Genomic DNA, 27847 nt, shown 5'->3' on the forward strand with positions numbered 1-27847 from the left:
ATAGAAGGATTGGAGAAATACGGGTAGCAAGGAAAAGTGAGGCGGATGTAGAGATACATGGTAGAAAGAAATGTGCTGGGGAAAGATGAAGAGGGGAGAGAATGTGGAAGATGAGTGGGGACATGTATCAGAAAATGTGAATGGGAGAGCATGGAGTGAAACAACAGATTACAAAGCAAAAACAGAGAATATTAAAGAGGGAATATGAGTGGAAGGATACAGGAGAGAGGACAAAAGGTAGACAATAGTGACAAAAAAGGACAGAAAGAGAAGAGGGGAGTGATAACGTACAAGAAAGGATTCAGAGATAGATGAAGAATGGTAGGAGGAGAAGAGAGCCTAGAGAGGCAGGGCAGAGTAGGGAGAGTGAAAGATGTAACATATCAAGCTACAGATGAATGCAGACACTCAGGGAAGAGCGAATGATGGACAAAGTGAAGTGAAGGGAGAGACGAAAGTGAAATAAAGGGGCCTTGAGTTATGCAGGAGAAAAGAGAGATGCAAAGGGTTAGAGAAAGGGATGGGGAAGTGGAGAGAATGAGATGGTAATGGGCAGAGTGAAAGGTAGAAAGTAGCAAGATAAGGAGGAAGCAGGAGTAGGATAGAGTTGAGATTCACAAGAAAGGAATATTACGGTATGACTATGAGTAAAGCAAGTTGACACCTTCTTCGGGACACATTAATAAGAGCTCTCAATCTTGCCCTGCCATGAGCACCGACTCATCATAACCTGAACTCCCCCAGATACCTAGAAGCAGCTCAGGTCACAGTATTTACTATAAAAGAGTCATATTTTGCGTGCAAAACAACTCCAGAAATACAACATCTGGAAAAAGCAAATAATGTTAGGGAATGCAAGATGACAACAGTGACTACTTTGCTGACTTGGTTACCCTTCGGGTTCTTACAGCCATTGCTGAGAAATCAGCCGTGGTTTTGCCTGTAAAGTTAAGGACATGAGCATGGGGCCGGATAGGGAAGCGCTTGAAAGTCAGTTTTCAATTACTACAGGGTATGAGACCCAGCAGGACTAGGCCTGAAATGTGGCAGGCCCATCACACCTAAAGTAAGGGCCCTGCATCAGGATGTACATTACATAACCATAGCCTAACCTAACCCAACATAGCATAGCATAGCATACACAAACATAACATAATATAACATTACACAACCTAACGAAACCTAACCTAACATAGCATAGCATAACATAGCATAGCATAACATAACATAAGGTACTCCTGAGTCATCTTGCGACTGAATAACAGGTATTCATTTAGTTCTACACTGCACTCCATCCCAATTCTGCTAAAAAAAACTGGGGCAATACAGATGTGTCATTGTATGTATGTCTGCAACCAGCTAGTAGTCTACACGTCAGTGAGGACACCTGGCACAAACAATGGTCCCAAGGTACTATCCTGAAACCCTATTATCTGCATCTTTGGGTACATCTCTCATTATTACGGTGTACCAAACATGTTCATGCGTGGCTTGTTTCCCTGCTAAGATAGTCGACAATAAGTATGCTCTGTCATCAACGTATCACACGACTCAGTAATATTGGCTGACAACGTGTTATGATTATTGTAAATATCATACCCTCCACTCACCGGAATAATCAAGCACAGGTGTGTTTAATTATATATTTATGTGATGCCATGGCCTGGTGCACCATTGTTCATAATTAGGTCATTCAAGTTATTAGACCTGCAACTTTCAATATTATGTCTATGTGGTGTAATAATCCCGCTGAACTGTTACAGTTTAGTGTTTTACTTTTCATACGTTTCATTTTGTGTTATATGCAGAGAAACAATTATGACTTAAGATTAAATTGTATCTTTTTGCTTTTCTATTTTCTATCCTATTTTAAGCCTCTCTCATTCAATGTAGTGTTATTTCATGCCAACTACATGTAACCTGAAATGAACAAAGTAAAAATGCAAAAGATACACTCCTGTGGAAACCACTCAAAATAAACAACACGCACACCCATCCTACATACAAGCAGTCTTTTGCACTCTGGCCTGCAGTATGGCTGGGGATCATGATTAGGGTCCTCAGCTTTATTTGAGATGGGGAGATTGTCACTGTTGGAGGCCTCACAAAGTGCCCTCAGATCTACGAGTGTGCAGACAACGAGCTGGGCTTGAATGGAAAACTAGGTAGGTGCAGCCGCGGCCCGTGGAGGGAGTTCCAGTGGGGCAGAAAGGCGGGGCGGGGCGGGGCAGTGTGGGGGGTGCTAAAAACCGGAATATGGATAATTGGAGGTAAGTAAACAATATTGTTTACTATGTGCAAAGCTCTAGCCACATGATAAACTTCAAGGCGGAGAGTAGCCTCTTTATGTATAATTCGTACTGCTCAGTATACTTATATGCCACTATTTGGAGTGGCTAAAAGATTACCATCTTGATAGCCCTGTTTGTACCCGATCACATGAGGAAGGCTGTGTGTGCCACATTCGGTGGTTCCCTCACTTGCTGACTGGCCCTGAGTCACAAATCAATATTCATTTTGGGTACAGAATGAACTGCAAAGTACGTAGATGGAATTGTGTACATTGTCATCAGTAATGGATCATTTTGTAATACACAATGAATAAACATACTTAGAAACTGATAACTGATACATGTGCCATCTTAGTTATAATGGCACTTCTTGAACATCAGAGTGATTATCTAAATATTTGGTTGTGTTAACTTTGGGATACAAGCTCTTGCCCTGGGAATATGGTTACCCTATAAGGTTTCAGGAGTCTGATTTTCATTTGTCATATCCTCTCACGCACAATACTACGCTAATGGCTGTTGTATCGCAATCGGACAGAACGGTTGGGTAACTGTTGCATGTTGCATGAAGTGCCCAGATTCTCCTGTGACAACTTCATTCAAGCCTTTATGGTTTGTTTTTGGTCCTTAACATTAATGCCCATGGTGGATAAACAGTAGCCAGTTGAGATGTGGGTTACTCCATGTGCTTTACCTCTTGTCTCAATAACCCTTGCTGGATGTAGAAGTAGAGGTGGACTGGCCTGTAGGGCATTCAGGCACTGGTCTGACAGGTCAGTTTGTTGGCTGTGTTTTTTTAACTTTTAGTGGGCCTATTTTATGGCCTGTTGGGCCGGATTTTACTGTTGATTACCCTGATATCAAAACAAACATTGACTGCAGCAAGCTCACATCCATGCAGTCTTCCATATCTTTCAAAATACTTATACAGCATTTCTTTGCAAGTAAAAAACTGCCTCAGTTTGCAAACATGGGTCACTTTTTTAGCTGTCCAATTCACCAAAGGGGGGGGCACTTTTATTTTGGTGCTCAGGACTATTTTCTCTTTGTAGATGTGTTCCTCGCAAGGACGGCAATGCCATAACCCCATCCACCCCACATGAGCGGATGAGACTTCCTGTGTGCATGAGGTTAGCAAGGTTGAGGTGAGACTTAATGAGATGGAAGATGTGGGGAATGGAGTACACATGATGGCTAATCCTGCCTTGTGGAGTCCCGTCTGTATCATTCAGGTCAGAACAATGGAGATGTACTCAGCATGATGTGTAGGAAAAACATCTGGGGTCACAACACAGTGCTTAGAAAACATGGGTTTTGATATAAGGGATATTGATCCAAGCATCCGCAACCCAAGAATTCCCGGAAGGCTGCCTATTGACATGTTATCCATGTTCGCCTCAAAGGATACAAAGGATACAAATTGCCGTCTGTATCATGGTGTACTTCTCCGGCACATGCCTTGTCTTACCTGGCCACTTTTATTTATTTTGTCCTCCCCATAATATTCACCATGTCATTGAGCTCTTCCTCATAGCATGCATTCCTGCTGCTGCACTGAGGGTCATTGAAGGCAGACTGAACACTTGTCAACAGCCTAGGTACCACATTGATGGGTTCTTCACTAGTAAAATTCCTCTTCTTCATCATAGGTACTGGCTTCATCTTCTGAGTGTGTGTGGGCCATGATGTGCAGTTGAGGTGATAAGGACAAGGCATGACTAGGAGCTACTGGATGAGGAGTTGCTACGTATGTGTTTAGTTGTGTAATTGTTTTCAGGTGAGTATGTCTGGAGTTATGTTCTCTGTTTACGTAGTTGCTATATTAAAATATTGTATTACGCTTATCAACATCTGGTAAATATTCTGTTTCATCTAGTTGGAAGTTTTGCTTGCAGAAATCTATGCCTGATAATATTACATGCAAAAGTACAGTTGTACACTTTGCCAGCATGATGTCATATGTCGGTGGTCTCCACATTGATAATAGTCTCTGGGTAGAATTATTTCAAAAGAGGGAATTCATATTTCTATACCCAGGCAACGTTGCAATATTTTATGTGCAAGTAGCATAATGCTTACACATTTGTGGGGGAATTGTGACAAATGTGTTCTCTTATTTTTATCACTAAGATCTTATTATAATATTTTTTCAACTAGCAGTTAGTTTATATAATTATCCATTATTTTCTAAATTTAAAAAAGCAAGTATTTAATCAGAGTTGTTTTCATACAAATCATTTGCTGTATTAAACCTCATATAATATCAGCTAGCATGACTCAAGCTCAGCAACTCAAAAAGTCAAGTTACAATCAGAAATACTGGAGCCATTGCTCCAGCCCTATCTGGGTAATTACTGTCTGTGGTACACGCATCAAACATATGCATTTGTTGCTTGAATGTGAATTTATCTTAAATAAACTAAAAGATGAGAGGCGTTTGGTAAAACAGGAACACGTTTATTCAATTAAATGCAGCAGCCGAAAGAGTATTGACAAAGACAGTCTCAAAGTAGAGAAGTTTTGGTCACACATATATCAATTTTTTGGGTACAATGAAACACTTCGACATTCATTGAAAAGCATCATAGTAATAAGAAAAACCATCTGATAAGGGGGGCACAGATGGCTCTCAGTAACATGGAGAGCTAGTGTGGGCAAGTGTGTGCATGTTCAGATGTCTGGTGTGGTGAGCACGCGATCACCTTGTGCGGTGTGCATGGTGTGTCCTTATTGGCGGAGTGTTCTTAACTACATATGGCATCTAACTTTGTGGTATTTTGGGAACACGTGCCTTTGGCAAAACATGCTGTATTGGGGCCAATCTTCTCGGTCCTGCTTGTGGTTTGACTACCAGTGGCAGCTGGTGAAGTTTGAGAGTGGTGAGGCTGGACTGGGCGCGGAGGCAGTGGTGGGTTTCACTTTAAGGGGACACAGCTGTTTAGGGAGACTAGTCACCATTTCCCATTCAAATCTTTTTTTTTTTAACATAACAACCAATGGGATAAAATAATGCATTTTTCAGCAAAATGGTTTGAAAGAAAAAGAAAATAAAGCAATAGCTTTTTATATGTTTTGAACAAGAACTCTTAAAGTATCTTGGAAATGTCCTAGCTTAATAGGCAAGCCAGACAAGGAATGTGTGCAGCAGGCAAAACGTTTTTTGATTGGTATCACCCTCACAAAATGTTTAGAAAATTAGTTCTCTTACCTCTATGTGAATGCAAGTCAGGCTGAGACACTGAGGGTAATAAGACTCAAATGTGGCACAGCAAGTAGGCCCACCTCTACTCAGAGTGGCAGTAGAGATCTCCAGAGAAAATTCAGGAAATTACAGGGTTTAATAGCATATTTCATGCACTATTTTCACGTGATTAGCTGCAATTCCAGAGATACTGAAGAATCATTAATAAAACATTTTCCAATCATTTTGTGGTGTGCCAGGCAAACCTTACAAGCTGTGTTAAAGTTTGTATTTCCCAAGGAGACCTCTTATAAATGGCAGTGGAACAGTGAATCTTCCAACTTAATTTCCTGGAAATTAGCTGAAAGAATATGCATATAAGACTAAGTTTAAAAATCCGTTTATGCAATGACTCTAGGGCCGTCTTTTTTTAAAAGTAAAATATTTATGGAAGTCTCTACTCTTCATTGTTCCACCCTGCAGCTTCCAAGCACTTTATCACTTATCTATTACAACAAAAACACTAATTGGGAAAGATAAGGTGGTAAAACCAAACTTAACATCTCACAATACTGGCAACAGCCTGCAGTGCTACCTGCACATTCTTTTATAAGAATTATGCTGCCAAATGATATCAATTCAGTTAATTATTTCAAGATTTCACACACCACTACCATCAGACAACTGCAGATTCTGCCTTTTACATCTATTTTACATCATCATCAAGCAAAAGTTATCTTCATAGGAAATGGATTTTCCCCACAACTGTGCAAAGGACAGCCCCCACATGCATCAACCTATTTAGGAAGTGCAAACGGTGCGAATCGGTAAATTCGGCCGTTTGCACTTCCTAAATACGTTTTTGGGATGCATCAAACAGAGTGCCATATTTCGCTATTTTTTGCATTTCTTAAAAATGCAAATGCAATTAAGGAATCGCGGCCCACATGCATCAAGCATTTTTGTAGTCGCAAACGGTGCGATTCCTTAAAATCGGCCGTTTGCGAATGCAAAAGTGCTGTTTGGGATGCATCATGCCATTTTAGAAGTCGCATCTTTTTTACGATTTCTAAAATTGCGTTAGCATATAAGAAATCGCAATTGTGCGATTTCTGAAATGCTATGCATCATTACAGAAAAATGTGCGATTTTTAAAATTGGAAGTGCAAATTACCACGAAGTTCAACTTCGTGGTAAATTGCGAAATTGTTTAAAAATGCACAAAAATGCATTTTTTAAACTGTTAAGCTACAGACACACATGTCCTTAGGACATGTGTGTATGTAACTTATGCTGAAAAGTACATTTCATGGGTGCAGGGGGGGGTCATTTTGACCCCCCTCTCCACCCTTGAAATGCATTGATGAATTGCAATTGCACATTGTGAATTCGCAATTCCCATTCATTCCTATGGGCATTTTGGCCCATAGGAATGAATGGGAATTGTGAATTCGCAATTGAAAATTTGCATTTTTTTTGCAAATCGGTAAAAATAGCGATTTTTACCGAATTGCAAAAAAATATATATATATTCATGCATAGGCTTTTGCGAATTCTAAATTGCGAATCATTATGTTTCGCAATTTAGAACTCGCAAAAGCCGATATTGATGCATGTGGGCCCGCATTTGTGCGATTCCTTAATTGCAATGCATAATTTTTTTTTAAATTGCGAATTTTGAAATTGGAAGTGCAAATTAACACGAGGTTGACCCTCGTGTTAATTTGCGAAAATTTATAAAAAAGCAAAAAAAATCATTTTTTAAACTTGCATGTTACAGACACACATGTCCTTAGGACATGTGTGTGTGAAACATGCACTTGAAAATAAATTTCAGGGGTGCAGGGGGGGGGTCCTTTGGACCCCCCTCTGCACCCTTGCAATGCATCAACAAATTGCGAGTGCAAAAAAAAAAATGCAAAACGGCATTGATTCCTATGGGCCTCTAGGCCCATAGAAATCAATGTAATGCCATTCCTTAATTGCGATTCGCAATTAAGGAATCGCAATTTCCGAAAATTAAGAAATCCTAAAAACTTTTAGGACTTCTTGATGCATAGGATTTTGCATTTCCTAAATAGCGATTCCTTAATTTTCGCTATTTAAGAAATGCAAAATCCTAGATTGATGCATGTGGGGGAAAGCTCTCTAAAATGTGGAAATACATAGGTGATTGGCTGGTGTACTTATATAATATAATAAAAAGCTGAAATGTGTTATTAGATAACATCAATGTTGGATAGATGCAACCACAAGACAACTCAGGTAAGATGTGGCAGCCTCCATCTTCTGTGTTTAAATGCTACTGGATGGTAACTTTACAAACCATTTCTGCAAGTGGCACATTAGGATCAATTCCCATATTGACACTGCAGTACTCTACTGAGTAACCATGGAAGTTAAAAGAAGATTTATGTTAATTTGACTGGTGGCTACTGAACAGTTGTGAGGCGCCATAAACAAATACGTTAAGATATTTTGCTAAATACTGCATTTACTACATACAAATGATATCCAAATACAATATAATTATTACAGGAAACACTTTTTGTCTGCAGTCAGTACTTCACTGTAGAAATATGACATGTTCAAACTACAACATCACAGTAAAGTCTCAACCTAAACGTTTAGGACACAGGACCCGAAATTAAATTGAAGAGATCGGGGCTGCATTAATCATCATTTTCAAACATTATCAGTGGAGCATTGTACCTTCAATTTGCAGTTAAAAGTTTAAGAGAACGTGGGCTTTGGCGACAGCCACCTCCAGTACATTGCCAGGCAGCAGTACATGCAGTACTTATCAGTGCAGACAGCTCCCACTGATTGAGTCTTTAATTAACCGCTGCCACTTCCCTGTCCCTGGGAGACTCTCTGAATAACTTCAACACTTATGGCAAGGACCAATATGAAAATTCAACTGTGGATAAGGCACACATTTTTCTCTGCATAAAATAATAGGAAAATAGTTTGATCCTGTACAGTGGCATTGGCATATAACAACCTTTGACAACGTGTTAGTCCCTTTGCCCAATTACATTGAAAGAGAACTGAAAACTTGCTGAATGCAAACCTATGGGCCATGAAGCAAATAACGCTGCACACGAGAACAGAGAGAGCTACAGAATTTGGCAACATCCAGGGCTAACACGGATGTTCCAGCTTTTGTTTATTTTTTAGAGGTGATAATCTTGCAACGGTCACATGCAACATCATAGACATTCATTGCCTGGAAGAAAAAGTCGGATTTGCACGGCGGCTAATAAGCTATCAGTCATGACATAAACATAGTATGAGAGACAGGAGTTTTTTAGCCATTTTTACACTAACATGAAGATGTGAATCAAGCTCTATCTGTGGGTGCGTTCTCAGATTGTCTCATATCAGAAAAGTCTGAATATGGTGCTGCCTTTTGTCAAGATGGCACTTTCTTCATTACCAAAACTCTTCACACAGTCATTTACCGGTAGATGTTGTGGCAGGATTTGCAGACAGGCACCTGTGAGTGAATTTATGGCCCGTGCTATCTACATGAGACCTTCCCCTCTGACAGCCTGCCCCCCCCCCCCCCCCTCCACTGTCTTGTCCTTTACCGAGAGGCCAGCGGGCAGATTTGCACTCGCAGGCCATGAGCGCATTTTCTGTCGAGATGATTTAAACAAACACTTCATGTAGTGTAGCAAGCAATTATCTCCCTCAGTACGAACGCCCGTCCCTGTGACTTTTTAAGTATTTTACTTGCTTAACAGAATTACAGTAAATTTAGCGTGCCAGTGCCTGGAAACTTGCTAAGCATTTTCTTTTGCTTACCGAGTAGTAGCTTGGTGCAGTAGTGTACTCACACGGTGGAGAGCTGCAATAGGTATCCTCAGCCGCGGCCGTGGAGGGAGTTGCGGTGGGGCAGGCAGGCTTGGCGGGGGAGGGGCAGGCGTGGCGGGGGAGGGGCAGGGTGAGGGGTGATAAGCACCGGAATATGAATGATTACAGGTAAGTAAAGAATTAAATTAATAAAAACGAATTTAGTTCCGTGTCCTGCATCTCAAAATGCAATGCAGGGCGCGCTACGAAATTCGTTTTATTAATTTAATTGTTTACTTACCTGTAATCATCCATATTCCGGTGCTTATCACCCCCCACTCTGCCCCTCCCCCACCCCGCCTGCCTGCCCCACCACAACTCCCTCCACGGGCCGCGGCTGTGTATCCTTCCGGACTTTCATTGCATCTCAGCTACTCGCTACCAGAGCAGATTCAGTGGAACTCAAATAATGATGTCCACACGGTCCTGATGTTAACAGCAGCACGGGAAGCAGATAACTGGAGTCTGCGCAGTTTATCTTCAAACTCTTTGATGACAAACTACGCAGTCTCAATTTCTCTGCTTCACGCCTGCCTGCAGCCTTCACCCCACCCTTTCTCAACTCGCCACAGGGTGGGACCACCCCCGTGACGAGTTGGGAAAGGGTGGAGTGACCATCCTCTCCACTCCCTGACTGACGTGAAGCCACTGTGAATCAGGGCTTCAGTCTAAAACGCCCGGGGCTAATTTCACCCCCACGTCGTCAAAGGGCGGAGACTGGCCCTTTAGGCTGTGTCTTTACCGAGCTGATGACCTCACAAGCCTCAGGACTGTGAGCTCGTTAGCCCAGCAAATACATTAGGCCCTAGCCCCACCCTCAGGCAGCAGATTTTGGAAACGGCATGCGTCAACATCGTTTTCTGAACTGTGTCATGAGAGGTAAGCACAGCAAAAACATACAGCCTTGACCCAAAAAAAGATGTGTGTGCAGTGAGCACAATTTTTTGTAAACATTAAAGAGTTTGTGTTTTTAACTTTGGTAATGATCTACTTTGGCCGGTAAAAGTAAAGGGGGCGGAGCCCGAACGCCCTGGCTCAGAAACCGCCACTGGTGACTACCTATCTGTGGGGTCGATCAGGGTTTCCACTGGGTGCGCGTTTGTCTTTGGGCCAAGTGTAACCCGACTTGTGACCTGTCAATCGGTAGGCTTGGGTTTGGGTCGCCGGGCCTATTTGACAACGTATCACTGACTCTGAGAGGATGGAGAGGTCATCTCGAATGAATCCAACGGCAATAATTTGATTTTATGAGTGTGTACACGTGTAACATAGCAGCCACTGATATCATATTTACCAATATTCTTGTTATCATATGTACAGTATTTACATTGCACATCAACATTGCACTCATTGAGATTGACATCATTAAGCGTGCATAAGTTACAGTGTACATCGACATTGGATTTACTGATATTGACATCATTGTGTGTGCAAAGGGTACAGAGTACATTGGCATTGTAATTACTGTTTTTTACATCACTGTGCATGCATAGATTACCCCAAATATCAATATTGTATTTATTGGTACTGCCTCTGCTATGCATGCATATACCAGAGTGTACATTGCTATTGTATTAATCAACCTGAACACATATGCATAAACATTATAAAAAGTCAAATTATTTTATTGATATACATTATTGATGACTTAAATTATTTATCAAGATTCGTGTGAGACTCTGATGTGCAATTTCAAGTGTCTTGGTACTGAAAATCTAGCACAACAAAATGAAATTTAAACCACTACGAAGACCTCATTTAAAAATGTCCAATAACTGAAGCCTGCTCAAATTCAGCAGTTTCTTTGGCTGCCTCCCTCCCTGTTCTCCTATTTCATCTCCCATGGCGGAGCTTCAGCCGGCTCCACTTTTGGAATCCCCTTCATTGTGAGCCAGCCACCACCAAGCTACAATCTCTACAACATCAGAGGTTGGAACGTCTGCTGTGGTTTGTTCCTGCCCGTAACTAAAATGCAAGACTTGTTGGTCCCAGCAGTAAAATATGAACTATGTACCCGACACACTAGCTGAAAGCTCCCAGCATATTTCCCCACATGTATTCTAAAATGTAGTCAAATATAATTTGATGACATGATGTAGTTAATATGCTTGACATAATTTAAGGTAGGATGCTATGCTGGTTTATCTGAATTCTAATTGTTTTTTTTAAATTTAAAAAGAAATCATTGATTAAAATCAGGACATTTTGTCATTTGTTTCGTATAAAACAAGTAAATTCAATGAACATGTTACTGCTACAATATACTGTAAAGGTGAAGAGATATTGATAAATAATTGGGAATTTTACAGGTGAAACATAGCACTTTATTTTTATGGCATTACAATATGTTAGCTATTTGGAGGATATATAGAATGGGAAATTATTCGCTGGACAGATCGGAAAATCTGATGGGGGGAAAGACTGTACCGAGGTGATATGACCTTATTTCAATAAAATAATCAAGGAAACTATTATTCTCTCCATAGAATGTTCTTATGGAAAATACATACATTTAGGGAAATTCAGTTCTGACTAGAGGCTGTCAATGTTCTGGAATTCAGTGTATATTTACGCTATGTCTGCAGTACATGCATAAAACATAGTAGCTTGTTTCAAATGAACACATTTGAAAATGTATTGTAAGTGAGGCAATCATTTCACTAAATTACTTAGTGTGTTTTATTGTTCATTAATATTTTTTTTCTTTTGATTCTAACTATTCGATTAAATTGCTTTCTGTTAACATAATGCTGTACAATTTAACATCTTGGTAATGGAGCCAATTGTAATTTAAAACTGCATTGTTATAGTTATATTTACTCATGTGTTTTACACGATTGCAATATAATGCCAATTGCTCAACAGTGTAGATATTTTCTAACTGTAATATAACGACCGAGCATTGCTGTGACATTTGAAGATAGTTTTAAAACAGTACCAAGAGCTACTGAGTATTCTTTGTGTATTTTAAAAATATATGTATTTTCTTTCAGCCATGATTAGTTATAACATAATAATAGGAGATACTTTGACAAAGGTTTTTCAAAGAATACTTGGGGGTAAGTAATACAGACTTAGTTATTATTCTAGAATGTTCTTTGTTTAAATTGTGAATTTTAAAGTGGATTACTTGTCTTGAAAAAATGTAACACTCAATGTGCATTACAAAGTTGGATACATTCCAAATTAGACAACAACAGTGCTATATGTTTGCGATATTGGCCATGTTTGATTGATACATTTCAGTGATGTGGAATAAATCAAGACAATCTCATCACTGTGTGTGGATTTGCATAGTATGCTAATGGGATTTGTAACACTTTATTATGTTGCTAATTATATAACTGTTGAAGAAGTGGATAATAATTCAATGTCTTTCCTTGTAAATAACACTTATAATATTACAAAGTTAATAATCTGTTAGGGAGCTGTGAGAAATTGTTACTTTCATATATTTGTTTTCTATTGAAAGCTGAAATGTAATCTCTGGAGCAGCCATTCCATGTTGGCAAAACTCAAGCTCCATTTTCTCAGCCATAAAAAACAAACGTATTTTGGCTAGAAAGTTGGCACAAAGTTCAATTTTGAGGTACAAGGTGGAATTCAATAAATGTTCTACTACAACATAACATACTGTATTCTTTAAAGGTCCATGGGGACCATTGAGAATTTGGTATAGAAGTAACACCGCTATAAATTAGGGGTGCCCTTGCCCCACTGAAATCACAGTTCCCCAGTGCCATTTAAAAGCGGGACACAGAAGGACTACAAATAGTGGAGCCACAGCTGGCTCCACTGTGGGAATCCTCTGACTTGACTGGTTGAGGTAATAGTGGCAGTTGCCCCACACTGTTTAGAGCTTTGCAAACTTCACTAGCATCTGTTTTTTCTCGGATGCCAAATAATGTATGATGTGCACAGGCAGAGAAATCATACAATGACACCAAAGCGCTTTGGGAGTTTATTTGAAAACAAAAAAACCTTTGCTAGGCAGGTGCAACAAACATCTCAGCTCAGGTGAAATAGCAAATATTAGCACATGCCTAGTAGCGAACAATTATTTTTAGCAGGTGGTCCTTTGTCATGGAAGCTTCAGTCAAGTCCGCTGCGGCGCTGACGGGCCAGCGGGCCACCAACCATGTTTTTTGCATTAAAATGAAAGGCATACTTTTAACGTGTCACGTTGATAAAATCCCCTACATTTATTTAATCAGTAAGGGAGTATTGAGCTCAGATTCACAGCATTTATGTACATAGGTGTAACAAAATCAACAGGACTTTTGTTTTTTCTTGCTTAAGCTATTTATATTATAGCATTTGCAATATCGCCTGCCTAAATCTTAGGAACTCATTAGATTATGGTGGACAGTCCACCAACCCGCTAGTAAATGGAGACTCACAAAGTGCCTTTTATAACTGTCTTTTTTCTCAAAACACAATTAAACACTATTTAGCAATCACACACAGTTGTGGTGACATGTCAAAGGGTTTCATATAGTGGAGAATTTGTTATATATTATCCTAGCTTTAACTCAGCCACTTCTAGTCAGGCACAGATAGATATGAATAGGAGAACCCCCAACTAGGAGCAGGGAGGGGCAAACAAGAAAAAGTGCCCTCCCTAGTCTATTTTGTTTATTCACTAACAGTCTCTGGAAAGAAGTAATTACTTCCTCAACGATGCCCAATGTATCAAAGTATCACTGGGCTAATTTTGATCTATGTAGTTGATTTTTTGTAAAGATTGCTACAGTAAGATAGGCCCGTGAGTTGAAAAAAAACGTTTTATTGCCAGACAAGTGAGTAAACATTTTGGGAAATGGACTTAGCCTAAACATAAAAGTTACAAAGCACATATTCAAGCTACATAGATGTGGAGTTAGGAATAATAGATCTATACTTCGTCTATATGCATTCATCATTTTAGTCTTTTATAATGTGTCCATGATATTCTTGTAGCACGATATTCATATCTTCGATATTCAGTAGTACAGTCTCTTAAAATGCAACGCATGGGATGAAAACACAAAGCTGAAAACTCTTCCATAAAGGGCATAGCATTAAAACAGGAATTTCTGAAATATTGATCTAGAAAGTCTGCTTAAACCTGAAACCCACAAACAGGGGGCAAAATTATAACTACAGGCCCTGCTGAAACACTCCTTTCAAAGTAAAAAGCATAAACAAGAAAACATTGAAAATGATTAGCACATCTGGGTTGGTAGAGCTTCTAAATTGTGCTAAATTAGCTCCCAACAACATTACATGCCAACTCTAGCAAAGGTGCTTGAAAGATGACTCTTTGCTACGGCAAAATGTAAAGTGATACCTCTTGCAAATAGTCTGGCGAGGTGAAAGTGAGTAGAGGAAGAGTTTCGAAATGATTTTCGTTTATTTTGCCGAGAAGAGACCCTCGGACATGAAAATTAATCCTGGACAGAAGACAGGGCCTTAGGATACCATGGAAGATTTGAACAACTTATAAAGGTGTTGGTAGCTCCAATAAGAAAATAACTAGGACCTAAAAGAAATGCCAAATGATATAAAGGATTCGAATTTTAAATTTAAATCTGTAGGCTTTATTTCATTTAATCAGATTTTTAAAAGTTGCTGCACCTAATTTTTCATTTTTCAGTTTCCTATTTTGAATGGGTGAAAAGCATTTTGTTGAAAGGCCAATGAATATTTATCAAATATACTTTAGTAGTACTTTAGCAACTCTTTTTTTGGAAGATGTGAGAAACAGTTGGTTAGAAGCTTTCAAAATGATTGCCCGGCGACATTTCAGTAAATGTTAAGTAGAAAACGTCAACCATTTTACCGTCTAAATCAATGCTTCATTTGTAAAACAATAAATGCTGGGGTCCAAATTTTTCATCAGAAGCCTGCAGCGGGCGCTACGGATATCAGGGGTGCAAAATACCAAGTCTGTGTAGTTTTGATTCCACTTCTTACCTCTTTCGTCCACCACCTGACAACTCATGCCTCTTTAATTCACTGTTGCAGGTTCTTTTTCATCACAGCTTTCTTCTTTTGCCGCTGTTTTTCCGTCTTTCTCATTCTTTCCCCTTTTTGCACTTTTCTCTCTAATGCTCTGAGTGAAAGTCTGAGGAGGAAAAATAAGTGCTGGCCCCCAATGAGTAACAAGACTGACTGGCTGACACAGCTTTCATCAGTGGTGGGCCCCCACTAAGACGGAGTAGCGTCGCCCCACTGCTTTTAAGCAAAAAGAAACATAAAATGGTATTAACTCAAAGTCATTATCATTTTATGTTTCTGTGCTGCTTTGTGGGTGAGCGTGACTGCTCTCCTCTCAGATCAGGGCAGGGGAGGAGTGGTTTGCTCACTCCAAGTGTATATGACTGTTTGGCCGACTCGCTGGGGCCGGCCAAACAGTCATGCACACTTTGAATGGCCTCCAAGCAGGCTGCATTACAGCCTGCATGTAGGACATGCCTAGGCTCCCAGTCCCTGTCTGAGCGCCGAACCACGGCGCTCAGACCAATCCCAACACTGCATTGCAATGTTGTGATTGCTCAGGGAAACCTGGGTGCTTACCAATCACAATGCAGCATTGTGATTTGTCAGGGGTTCCTGTTCGGCCGAGTCCTGATGCGGAGGATTGACGCAGCGGCGATAGGGTAAGTTAAATATGTTTTTTTTTACATCCCCCCCTTGCCCCTAAAATTCACCCTGCCACTTCCAATTGGTGCTGGCCGCCACTGGCTTTCATGGATGAGACAGATGGTCAAATAACCAGAAAGCCAAATTTGATTACCCCACAGAAACCACTCTAAAAAAACTTCATCCTCACATGAACCAGATCAGCTGGTCACATTGATTCATTCACCTTTATAACACTTAACAAGGAAAACCTAACATTTTACGTAATAGGGGCACTGACTATTCACAGACAGTCCCACAGATTCCTCTTCATGGGAAAACTCACCACCACAAACACATATATCTACAAGAAAAAGCTCCAAGGTGCCAAGTAGTTGTGAATGTCTATTATTATTTTTTTAAGCACGCAATATAACATGCTATATCTGAAAAAGATCTCTGAACAAAACTCTTTGGATTCATATGTGTGCTCTTATACCTCCCGTTGTATAAGCAGGCACCACTTATTTCTGAGTTATGTTTCTGGTTTTCTCAGCTTTGTTATTTTTCAAAATCTTCTTTGCATTCTCTTCTTTTTTTTCTCAAACCTGTTTTCTTTCTTTTAGTTGACACTGATAACATCCTCACAGATCGTCACTTCGTTATTGTGGCTGTCACTATTACATTTACCTTCCCGGTGTCTCTTTTTCGTGATGTAGCAAAGCTAGGAAAGGTAATATCGATGTACCATTTGTCTATGTGTTTTCATTTCGAATATGTAGTGTGTCAGTGAAAATGAAGAGTCTACTACCTTTTCTAAGTGTTTAAATGATGCAGAATACTTATGTCTTTCAATCAAATGTTGTGTTCTTTAATGCGTATTAGCAATATAAGAGTTATACACTGAAAAATAAATAATGCGGTCTTTTTCAATTAGAGGTTTGTCGGGACATCAAATAGACAATAGGATTGAAGCTTGAATTATTTATGATGTCACACAGAACTCTAGGGGTGAACATCATCCCATTTATTTACAGTTACCCATCTACAATTTTATTAAATTAATGCTCCTTTCAAATCCTTTCACCTTTCCAATATCAGCAGTGTAGGGGTAGAGTAAATATTTTGGACTGGTGGACTTGGCCTTGCTTCCCTCAGACTTCCATCCTCATTTTGAGTATTCATTAAAAATCGTACTTTGTGCCCTCCCAACCACACCAACCTGCCGCTGTCCATCTCTCTCGGAAATAAATAAAACAAAACAATCCTTGGCATCCTTCCTTCCACGCCTCAGGTAGCATTATCCAATCTGCCCAAATATTAAAAAATAAAATAACTTAGTTTCCTGCCATCTACACACCATCCTCAGTATTATCCGTCCCTAACCCAAATAAGAAATATTAAAGTACCCGGTATACCAATACTCACCTCAAAACCCTCAGCATACCCTCTCCGACACCCTACCAAGAATAACAAATTTAAATATCCTGCTAGCCATACTCACCACCCTCTGCTCCATACCTCTGCTTGTCACTCATGGCCACAGTCTCAGCGCAAAGAATAGTCGACTGTCAACTTGGATCTGTGCAGATCCATGCTGACACAGAATATAAAAGATGGTAGCACTTCCACTAGAATTCTCCTACCTCTCTTGAGTTTGGGAATATCAAAGGAAGCAGGGAAAGGTGAATATCAAAGGAAGCAGGGAAAGGTGAATGAGATCGCGATCATCCACCATTTGACCACTTGACGTGGGTCTCACGATACCTCAGGAAAAGCAGGGAAGTAGCTCTTCCCGTGACATTGCACTTATAGCTTTCAATGGAATTCTTTTATGAATGGTTTCCAAGACAATTGCCTTAAATCATACTACAACCTTCCAGGACTTATGAAAAATCATCTACATTGATTTTTATGCATCACCCCATATCAGAAGAGTGTCTCTTTAATTACGGGGAGCTGTCTGCTTCTGGTGGCTGGAGACAGATGCACTGTCTCTCATGAGTCGCCCACATGTGTGGGAAACAAATGACGTATTAATACAGTAGTTGAAAGAAGGCAAGTTGAATAGTATATGTTCTTGGTAATGCACTCACTGCAACACTTCACAAGTGAATTACCTGAACCAGAAGGTTCAGCTGCTGACAACTGTCTCCCCAACAGTAACCTCTGAGAAATGGTGATAAATCCCTCTGAAAAATAGTTGTAAACGTGCACAAATGTAAGTCAGAATAATGAATCCGAGATAAAACACCCAAAGGATAGTTCATATGAATCAGGAGTAGAAATATTTCAAAATAATCGGGAGCAGGAAAGGGATCCATAGCAAGGAGGAAGAAGAATCAAAGGAGCGCCCCTTAAAGAGGTAGGAAACTGGAACAACATTAGTGCAAAGCCTAAATACATAAACAGTTTCGGTAGCAAAGCTGGAGCAGATCTGGTCAACATAACCAGTCGTCTCTCATACTGAGGAGGTTGATGATACACTACTCTTTGTGGCTGTGCCTTGTTTATAGAGGTTAACCCTGCTTATTAATTAGTATAAGGTGTCCTGGATAGGTGTGTGTAAGAGAGGGAGGACCCCATTAGAGTGAACTGTGATATAGAAGAAGAATTTGACTGCCAACAGCTTGCCGGTCACTGCATGGTGCAGGCATTTCCTGGAGCCCCTCTTTTGCAATTGGGTTCCGCCCATTCCATACGTTTGGGGTCTTTTGCTTTCTGGATCACCAGCTTTTGGACTTTTTTTTGTGGTTGAGTCTCACTAAAAGTGTCTCACTGTTAAGTTGGCACTTTTTCCCTCTCGCATTGTTCCTTCCTTGTCCCCGTTCCTGCCGCGCGACCCCGCATTTACATGCGTGTGACGTAGGTACCCTTCCATCTTGCTATTGTCCCCTGCATGTTCCCGTCCCTGCCGCGCGACCCTATTAGCATACATTACGTTGGACGGTGTGTTGTGTTGTAATCTGACAGTTAGTTGAGTTGATGAGGACAGTAGCAGCTGTCCATGATATTGAGCCGGTGACCGGAGCGCTCTGCCCGGTGTGTCGTGTCTAACTTAAAATAAAGTGACACTTTCAAAAATACCGTGTGTCTACTTTACACTCACCCACGGTAATCACGTGGCTAATGGACTGCGCCTGTTTCTCGCCAGTGTCCACCTTTTAAGATAAGGCCTCTGGGATGCAGCAAGGGTGAGGGGCACTTGGCTGGTTACATGTGAACATGTGTACACTCGTGTGCGAGCTGCGCGTGTGAGACTGCCGATGTGCCTAGCCTGGTTAAAGAGCACTAGTAGCCTGGTGCAAAGGGGACTCTGCAGGATCAGATATTGAACTGGGGTAGTGCTTATAATTTTAGTGTACACTAAAAGGGAAAGTCAGCATGATTTATTGTTTTGTCTGTAGTGACACTCTATGATACACATAGGGGAAAACTGCCTTTGAATGCAGTTTCGTTTCCCTTTGGCTGTAGAGAGCAGTGACGTATGGAAATAAGGTGTACCCTATGTGACAAAATCAAATGAGTGAGTTCCAAAATGATATCTGTACAATTGTCATATTTTTCTGGCTCAGCTCATGATCATAGCACAGGACTTTTATCACCCTTCTGTACCATGTTAATTACATTTCTCTCCAGCAGCAAGAAAAAGGTCTCCCCACACCAAGGGAGCAATTGCCAGTGCTTCACCCAAATCCCGAGGTGGAAGGGGGTGAGACTAAATGAGCTGCATCAATCAATCAGCTACCACATTGTACCAGGGATAGGCCTGCCCAAGCCCACTGAACTAAGGGGTGCACCCAGACCTCTGGAGCATCACAGGAAGGGGCTCCTCTTTGAACGTTTAGTGAGAAAGGCCCTGGCACTGATGTCCGGACAGGTCTGTCTCATTATTTCCTCAATTGACACATTGCATGTAATTTTTTCCTGCGCGGATAGAACTACAAGTCCCATAAACCATAGCACACGGCGGTGTGCTTTTTGTCATGGCAACACCAGTGGCGTCCATCTTTGGATCCATGCAGTATGCTGGACACGTTCACCGAGTAAGACGGAGGTAAGCACGGCTCCTGCGGAGCCACGCCGCCCCCTTTGTTCACTCTCGCTTTTTCGCGCAACCAAACTAACCCGGTTCCGTTTGCTCATAGTGATTCGGAGCCTGGCGAATATTGCACGCGCTGGCTTTTGAAGTTAAGTTGACCCGCAGAACCAGACCCCTCGCGCAGAGCGATTGAAAAATAAAGGTATGTTTTCTCGCCACTCAGTTTAGTGCTTGTTGTTCACATCAACTCCAGCCATACATATTAACCCCGCACTGTTTATGCACAGCGCCCGGACTCACCCTTCAGTGTAACCCCACGGAAGGATCTAATTTTACATCCAAAGGCGACTGCCCCCGTACAGCAAAGAAGCAGCTGACGGTATGTGCATTTTTTGCATTTTCGAGTCTTCCCTTCAACCGATTTGTGTACTTTATATGTTCTAGCCACGCTAATGGTAATCCACCTCATTGCAGGTAGTTCTGCCCCCCTGACTCCTTTAGGAGCCGTTCCAGCCTGCATTCCCAACTTTACCTTGAATTTGTTTCTGCTGAAGACCCTGTAGGTCCCTTTGCTGTATGTCACTTCACAGGGAGTCCTGTCTTTTCCATCCCAAACACTGAAACGCCATCTCTTCTCTTTAAAATTTTACAGACAGAGTAATTGTGCCCTGATGAGAATCCTGTACATAATCGCCTGGATTCGAAACGCGTCGGCCAATTAGAAAGGACAATTTGGATAGCAGCATTCGCTGGCTGACAATTAATTTTGAATCTGTTTCCACGCTCCTTTCCTAATTTTTCTATTTTCATCACCAATTTTGTGTTTCGCACAAAGTCTTTTTTCAATAAACAGAAGCAACCAGCAGCTGACTAAGGTTTCGCACATCCACTTCGTCTGTTTCAAAATTATTAGGCGGTGCGGCTACTCTCACCATCCGCTGCCAAGGATGTATATCAGACCAATGGTTGTGTAAGAGCAGAGAGGCGCACACAGTGAAGTCAATAGTATACGGAAGTCCAAAAAGAATTGTAGGTCTTCGGTTCTTATTTGTAAAAGTTTTCTTTATTTTCATGTACAGCGGCACAGCCAACGCGTTTCATTCCCATTCGTGCCTTGGGAATTTCATCAGGGCTGCAAAAATACATTGACATATATAAGTATTTATCAGATATTAAAAAGACGTTTGCCCAGAGGGGGCACCAGTCCAAGTCAAATTGCATCAACGTGCGCACCCATAGATCCAGATACATTAGCCGAGTTATACAATTACTAGGTGTCAATCTCAAATTTTAAAAAATTACCTCATGACAGCATATACCCCCTCACCGGTACTATGCAGTCACAACGCAAGTCCAAGCAAAAAGTGCTTGGTCCTGATTAAAAACACCATGCCATGCCTATTGGAGAATTAGGCACCGAGATGTGCAAGTGTTCGGGTCGTACAGACCCTTGAAGAAGAGAGAAAGAAAGACGGGTTGTGATTCAGATGTCCTTGTTCCCAGTGTAGCGCGCCGTGTTTTAAAGCAGAGAGAGTCGTCACTAGACGAAAGTCACGTGACGCCGGGATCAGCCCCTATCATGGAGGGTGGAATGTCCATTCTAATGTGGCGGCCATCTTAGAGTGAGGCCGGTGAAACGATTTAAGTTATAGTATAAAGCCGGCAAGGCGATTTCAATTATGATACCGTATAATGGTCCAGTAAATATGAAAATCCTGGCTACTTTCCACTAGTGTTAATTAATAGAGACAGGGTTAGTGTCCGAAATATACGGTGTTACAATAACGAATGACAACCCAGGTGATACCCGACTGAAGGTCAAATCTGCAAACAATATTGTGCTTACGAACCCTCGTATTATATTTTTATTATAGGTACACATTGTGACCCACTGTGACTGCCCTTCAAACTGTTCTTGAAGAAGCACGATATCGAGAGTAACCGCACAGACTAGACTGTCTAAAACATGGTGAGCGGTAATATTCTCTCAACCATCTCCTCATGCATCTCAGGGTCTTTTTGACCTGTTGACTTTGGACCTTTTCACTAGGGAACTTCCTCCTTTTCCTTGGTTTTCAATCTCACAAACTGTTGGATTTCAAGCATGAGCACAGGGTAGTCGGATCACTTTCTCTCACTATGTCGGATCACTTTCTCTCACTATGTTCTTTATTTATTTCTTCACACTGGGAACAAGGACATCTGAATCACAACCCGTCTTTCTTTCTCTCTTCTTCAAGGGTCTGTACGACCCGAACACTTGCACATCTCGGTGCCTAATTCTCCAATAGGCATGGCATGGTGTTTTTAATCAGGACCAAGCACTTTTTGCTTGGACTTGCGTTGTGACTGCATAGTACCGGTGAGGGGGTATATGCTGTCATGAGGTAATTTTTTAAAATTTGAGATTGACACCTAGTAATTGTATAACTCGGCTAATGTATCTGGATCTATGGGTGCGCACGTTGATGCAATTTGACTTGGACTGGTGCCCCCTCTGGGCAAACGTCTTTTTAATATCTGATAAATACTTATATATGTCAATGTATTTTTGCAGCCCTGATGAAATTCCCAAGGCACGAATGGGAATGAAACGCGTTGGCTGTGCCGCTGTACATGAAAATAAAGAAAACTTTTACAAATAAGAACCGAAGACCTACAATTCTTTTTGGACTTCCGTATACTATTGACTTCACTGTGTGCGCCTCTCTGCTCTTACACACCCAAAGTCTTTTTTCATTTGTCAATTTGTGTTTCATTTATTACATTGTAAATATTGTTGTCTGTTGCGATAAGCTTTTGTATTTAAATCTCTTTGTCAATAGTGAATATTATTTGTTGTGATAACATGTCGTTATGTACATAAGCCACACTAAATGTTGAATGTATATTGTATATATGTGTTTGTCTGACCATAATAAGGTTGTTTTGACAAAATAGAATTTGAAATCAAAAATTGATTGGTATAAATAAAAATACCCAGTTGAGTACGACAAACAGTGTTCTTAACTTTTCCTCAAGTGTGGGATAAAAAATAAGTGGCGAGGCATTTTTCTTTGTTCATTGATCTAATTAGGCCCAGCCTCCCCATTTGTCCATCAGGGCCAAGCTCCTCTTGTGCTTCTCTGGCACTGATGTCAGCAAGGGCTGGAGATGAGTTGTGGCTAGTAACTTCTGGATGATGATATTTTGAACTGTACCAGCATACTGTGCTGGAGGGTTGGGATGGAATGGAGAGGAGATGTGGCACCAGAGGATTCCAGGGGGCCTGGCTTCTGGAACCTTCCACCCTGTTTTAAAAACTCTTGTACAAGGAGTAGACTATCTATTGCCTGGTGATTTATCTGCACTTCACTGCTGGGCCCTGGGGCCGCCACAGACAACTGAAAGGAAGAACCCCTTGATTACCACCAAGGACTATTGTCTCTGCCCAGTTGACCCCAGAACCAGTGGGTCTCCCCAGGGACCAGTGGGGCTGGCCCCCTTAGACCTCCTGAGGACCAATTGGAGGAAAGCCCTGGACTTCTGCCCCAAGAGACAGAGGTTAGCACAGGGCACCAAGAGAACCAGCTCCCTAAGGATTACCCCGTTATAGAGGTGAGGAGGTCTGCTGCAACTGCCCCTGGTGGCTAAAGCTCGCAACCAGAAGTAAAACAAGCTCAATCTCATCAAAATTGGCCCAACAGGGCCCAAGTTATGGTATTTTAATGTTTGCCAACCTTTGACCTTTCTTTGACAGACCGCGCATGGGGCTCCTCTGCTCTTTTCCAAAATTACCCCCAGTATGGGCTAGGGACTAGGAGTTGGCGCAGGAGTTGTTTATTAATTTGGACTCACTGTATTGCCCAAGGCCCCCAAACCCCTAGCTTTTTTTATCATGGAGGGGTGCCATGACCCCATCCTTGAAGGCCAAACATGAAGTAGGAGTGCTGTCACGCCACCCTAATGGTGGTGGCTGTGCCCCCGTTCCTCAGGCCTCGGGGTAGCAGAGCAGCCACCGCAGAAGGCTGAATCCAGACTGCCAGAGCGGGTAGAGAGTCTCTTCCGTCTCCAGTGACCACACGCATAGGAGCCGGCGATGCAGGAGCCAGCGGCACAGGGAGTGGTGAGCTCCCTCGACTGTCCCTAACATGATGGAGGCAAGAGGGTGCCCAGGTGGGACCAAGCACCCCCCAAAAGTACAAACAACACAAAAGTAAAGCTATGCGGCTCACCTGACACAGCAGGAGAGCACCTCATAATTCTCTGCAGGGCTTTTGTATTGCCCACGTTTTCTGCTGATGGTGACCCCAAAATGGTAGGGGCACCACAGAACAAAGTGAAAGAGGTGTACCACCAACGAAGTCAAAAAGGTGTAGGGGAGCTGTAGGAGCATAGCAGCTCCCTCTCTCAGAGTTTTTTAAGTTACTCACTCTATGTTTGCGGGCTCCTTGAAAAGGGACCCCTCTGAAATGTCCTAATGTTTTCAAAGCACTCCACCCCCCCCCCCGTTTGAGCTTCAGCTCTAGCGCTGTGAGTGCTGCACTCTCTAGTTTTAGTTATTGTGGCCTATAAATGTATGAAAGTAGGACATGTATTGAAGTGCCATCTGGGGGCTATGTCTATGGTTGCATGTAATGCAGTCATAGACCTGTAATGCAGTCAATATGTTATCCGTTCTAAGGGCTGCATTTTCATGGTTGGAAAGTTTATAAACAATGTACAGACACATGTTTTTCTCCTTTTAAATGCTTTATTGAGATAATAATGTTGTTGATGATTATTGATCACCATGAATATGCTTTATTAACAGGAATAAGTACACATGATTATTATTATTGATGACTGCATTTATACTCATAATTATGTCTTCAACCTGTGGTTTGCTGATCTTTAACCTTTGACCAAGCCAATAGAGATACAGTATATATTTGTATAACCCCTTTATGGGTTCAATGGTGTTTATGTAAGGTCATCTATGGTCTTTTCCATCTACCAATATATATATTTGTAAATTACTGTGTAGTATTTAGCAAAGTGTTTGTAATAAATGTACTTCTCCTTTTTCTAAAGGAAAAGTACTGAATGGACAGTCATTTATTGAGTGTTATTGTTGTGTGCCAGTGAAAGGGGGAATACTAGCCCACACCACCTCTTCTGGGTAGGCCTTGTACTGTTCTGCTTCTGTACCCTAAGAGAGTCAAGCACAAGAAAGGGGTGCTTGGTTCTCAGTAAGGAAAATTACAGACATTTTACTTGTGCAGGCCACTTAGTGATTAGCCCAATTTCCTACACCCATAGGAGCCTATTTCTGAAAAAGTCATGCAGTGCAGCACAGAATGTAACCTTGCTGCACTGCACTGTGTGACAGGGAAAGGCAGGAGTGCATCATATTTAAGGTAATACTGCACATTCCTGCCTTTACCTCTGCACTGACGCCGGTTTGGTAACCTGTCGCCAATGCAGTCACCCTTGCTCCATGGTTACAAGGGTGCCTGCGTTGCATGCAGGATTGTTTTTGTGCAGGAAGGAACAATCCTGAGAGGCATGTTACCTTTCTATGTGTGCTGCAGAATGAAGCACAAAGAGGAAGTAACAAGGAGGAATAAAGATATTGCTCCTCGTTACACCTCTCCTAGGAAGGCATACCCAAGTATTCCAGTTGTGGTAAATCTGGGAATGCATAAAAAGCCGTGGGAGCTATGTGTGAACACCCACACAATTCCCGTGGAATGACTTCCCAAGGCAGAGTGAGGTAATGCAGCAATTTGCGCTGCGTTGCCTTACTCCAGATTTATGGAGCCACTTAGGGCCATAACTCTGAATTAAGGTTTGCGTCGCTCTTGGTCCATGTTGCGTGGTGCAAGAGCCAAGCAAACCAGCTCATAAACAGGCCCCTGAATGTGTGGACTTCCAGCCCCTCAGTGGCCACGGTCTCTATTGTGCTTTTCTCCACCACGTCAGTCTCCAGATTACCCGCCTTCCGCTGTAACCAGTGACTGTTTATGTAGTGCTAGCAATGGGGAGGCGATGGAAAGATGAGCACATCAGTGCTCAGTCTTAACATAATGTCCGACCTCATCATGAAATAGTTTATTTCAGAAAAATACTTTCCTTAAAAACACATTACACATACTTTCAATTATACAATACAGCAACATATCACAAAGTAAAACATTTTTAGAAATACAATATAGATTAGTGGCACTTCGAATAGTCATATGTCATTGAACAGCATACATGCTCGGAGATATACATCCGTAACAGGCATACAAAAGATATAAAAGTGAATGATCAAAGGACAATATGTATTCTTTAGGCATAATAAGGTTCATGAAATTATATTATTTCTATAAGAACATTTTTGACGTATAAGGGGAAGACATTATCATTCTGCATTTTCTTTCTTTTCAAGGGTGGCTGCTTTTTATCTTTCTACCTCCTCTAAAAACACACACACACACACACACACAGAGACACACACACACACACAATACCCATGGCAATATTAGGTCTATGAGACACTTATTAGGATTCGTAAATTACCAATACAGTTAAGGAAGCATAACATATAAGCATCATTAAGTGCAAATGGAAATAAATGTTGAATAACATCAGCAGTCATCAGACTTTCTGAAGTAAACAAGTACAGTGTACTGTAAACTATTTCCTGTAATTGTTTTTTTCATTCACACAGTTCAGCAACACTCTATCAGGAGCTCAAATCTCCTGTAAAACGCATGATATACAGTGCAAAGGACCTGGTACTATTAGCATAACTGTGGTCCTGTCTCCCTCCAGACTGCACTTCACTTAAAAAAACAGTTGGTAATCTTTTTCATTTTGTTTTCTCAAATGCATCCCAGCTCCTTTTAGGAAAATGGTCTGCATTTTAAATTAAAAAATTGCTTTATTGAAATGCAATCACAGACATGGTGGCCTGCTGACATCAGTAAGTCTACATGACTGGGACCTTAGGCAATAGTAAAGGGTCGCAATTTGCGAAGTAACTCAACAATATTTATCAGGTAGGTCAAATTGCGACCAACTATGATTCTGTATTTTGTAAACCGACATGTTAACTGGTATAAACTCTAATGTGTCTTGCTTTCTCTTCCAGGTGTCTTTTATTTCTCTATTTCTAACAGCTGTGATCGTTGTGATTATAGTTACAAGAGCAACTACTCTCAGCACAGAAGTGTAAGTATTTTAGTTCTGTTACTGTACATGTAAAAAACACTTCAACATGTATTCATGATGTTCCTTCTGAATGTTGCTTCACATTTCATACAATACAATTCTAAGTACAATGCATCTCAGTTTTAGATATGCTTTTCTCCAGTCCCTTCCACATGTACATGACTTTGTCTGTCAAAAACATGAATGGTCAATGATTGAGATCTAGTAAGTCGTTTGTTGTCAATTAAGCTGTCGATTTCCCCTTTGTCTGTGGTTTCCATTTTTACTATCCATTAATTTATCGTTTTAAAGCAGTTTATTATGTTTAACTTGTTTCTTTTTTGTGTTTTTTAGTTGCCTTTCTCTAGTTTTGCTTTTATTCTGTATTTTGTAGCTCACCCGATGTGTTAAATTTATTTTACATGTGGATTCACATACACCCACACTTCCTGGACTCTTTAGTGGAGCTGTGGAGACAGGCCACAGACTCAAAAGGACTGCAGCATGTGGCGTGTGAGTTATGGTTTGCATGACTGCTGTGTGAGTTATTGTTTGCAAAACTAACTGTGTCTGGCAGTTTTTCTTATTTTATCATTTATAAAGAATATACCATCACCAACAGCTGGGTATATTCTCAAAATAGTATATTAAGTTTTACGAATATTAATATCCCAGAAGAAAAATGTGCCTTAAAAAAACAGAAAGGTTTTGAGT

At 41.1% G+C, this 27847-nt stretch overlaps 1 protein-coding gene across 1 annotated transcript in view; it reads left to right on the plus strand.

The window, feature by feature from the left end:
* Window positions 1–27847, plus strand: part of SLC38A11 (solute carrier family 38 member 11) — a 489938-nt gene that overhangs the window by 36811 nt on the left and 425280 nt on the right. Inside the window, exons 2-4 of the mRNA XM_078683357.1 lie at window positions 12324–12389; window positions 16560–16666; window positions 27075–27154. Coding sequence (XP_078539483.1) covers window positions 12326–12389; window positions 16560–16666; window positions 27075–27154 — 251 coding nt within the window. The 5' untranslated portion in view covers window positions 12324–12325. The remainder of the gene's footprint in view (window positions 1–12323; window positions 12390–16559; window positions 16667–27074; window positions 27155–27847) is intronic.

This window comes from Lissotriton helveticus, chromosome 3_1 (assembly GCF_964261635.1).
Source record: "Lissotriton helveticus chromosome 3_1, aLisHel1.1, whole genome shotgun sequence".
Lineage (NCBI taxonomy): Eukaryota > Metazoa > Chordata > Amphibia > Caudata > Salamandridae > Lissotriton > Lissotriton helveticus.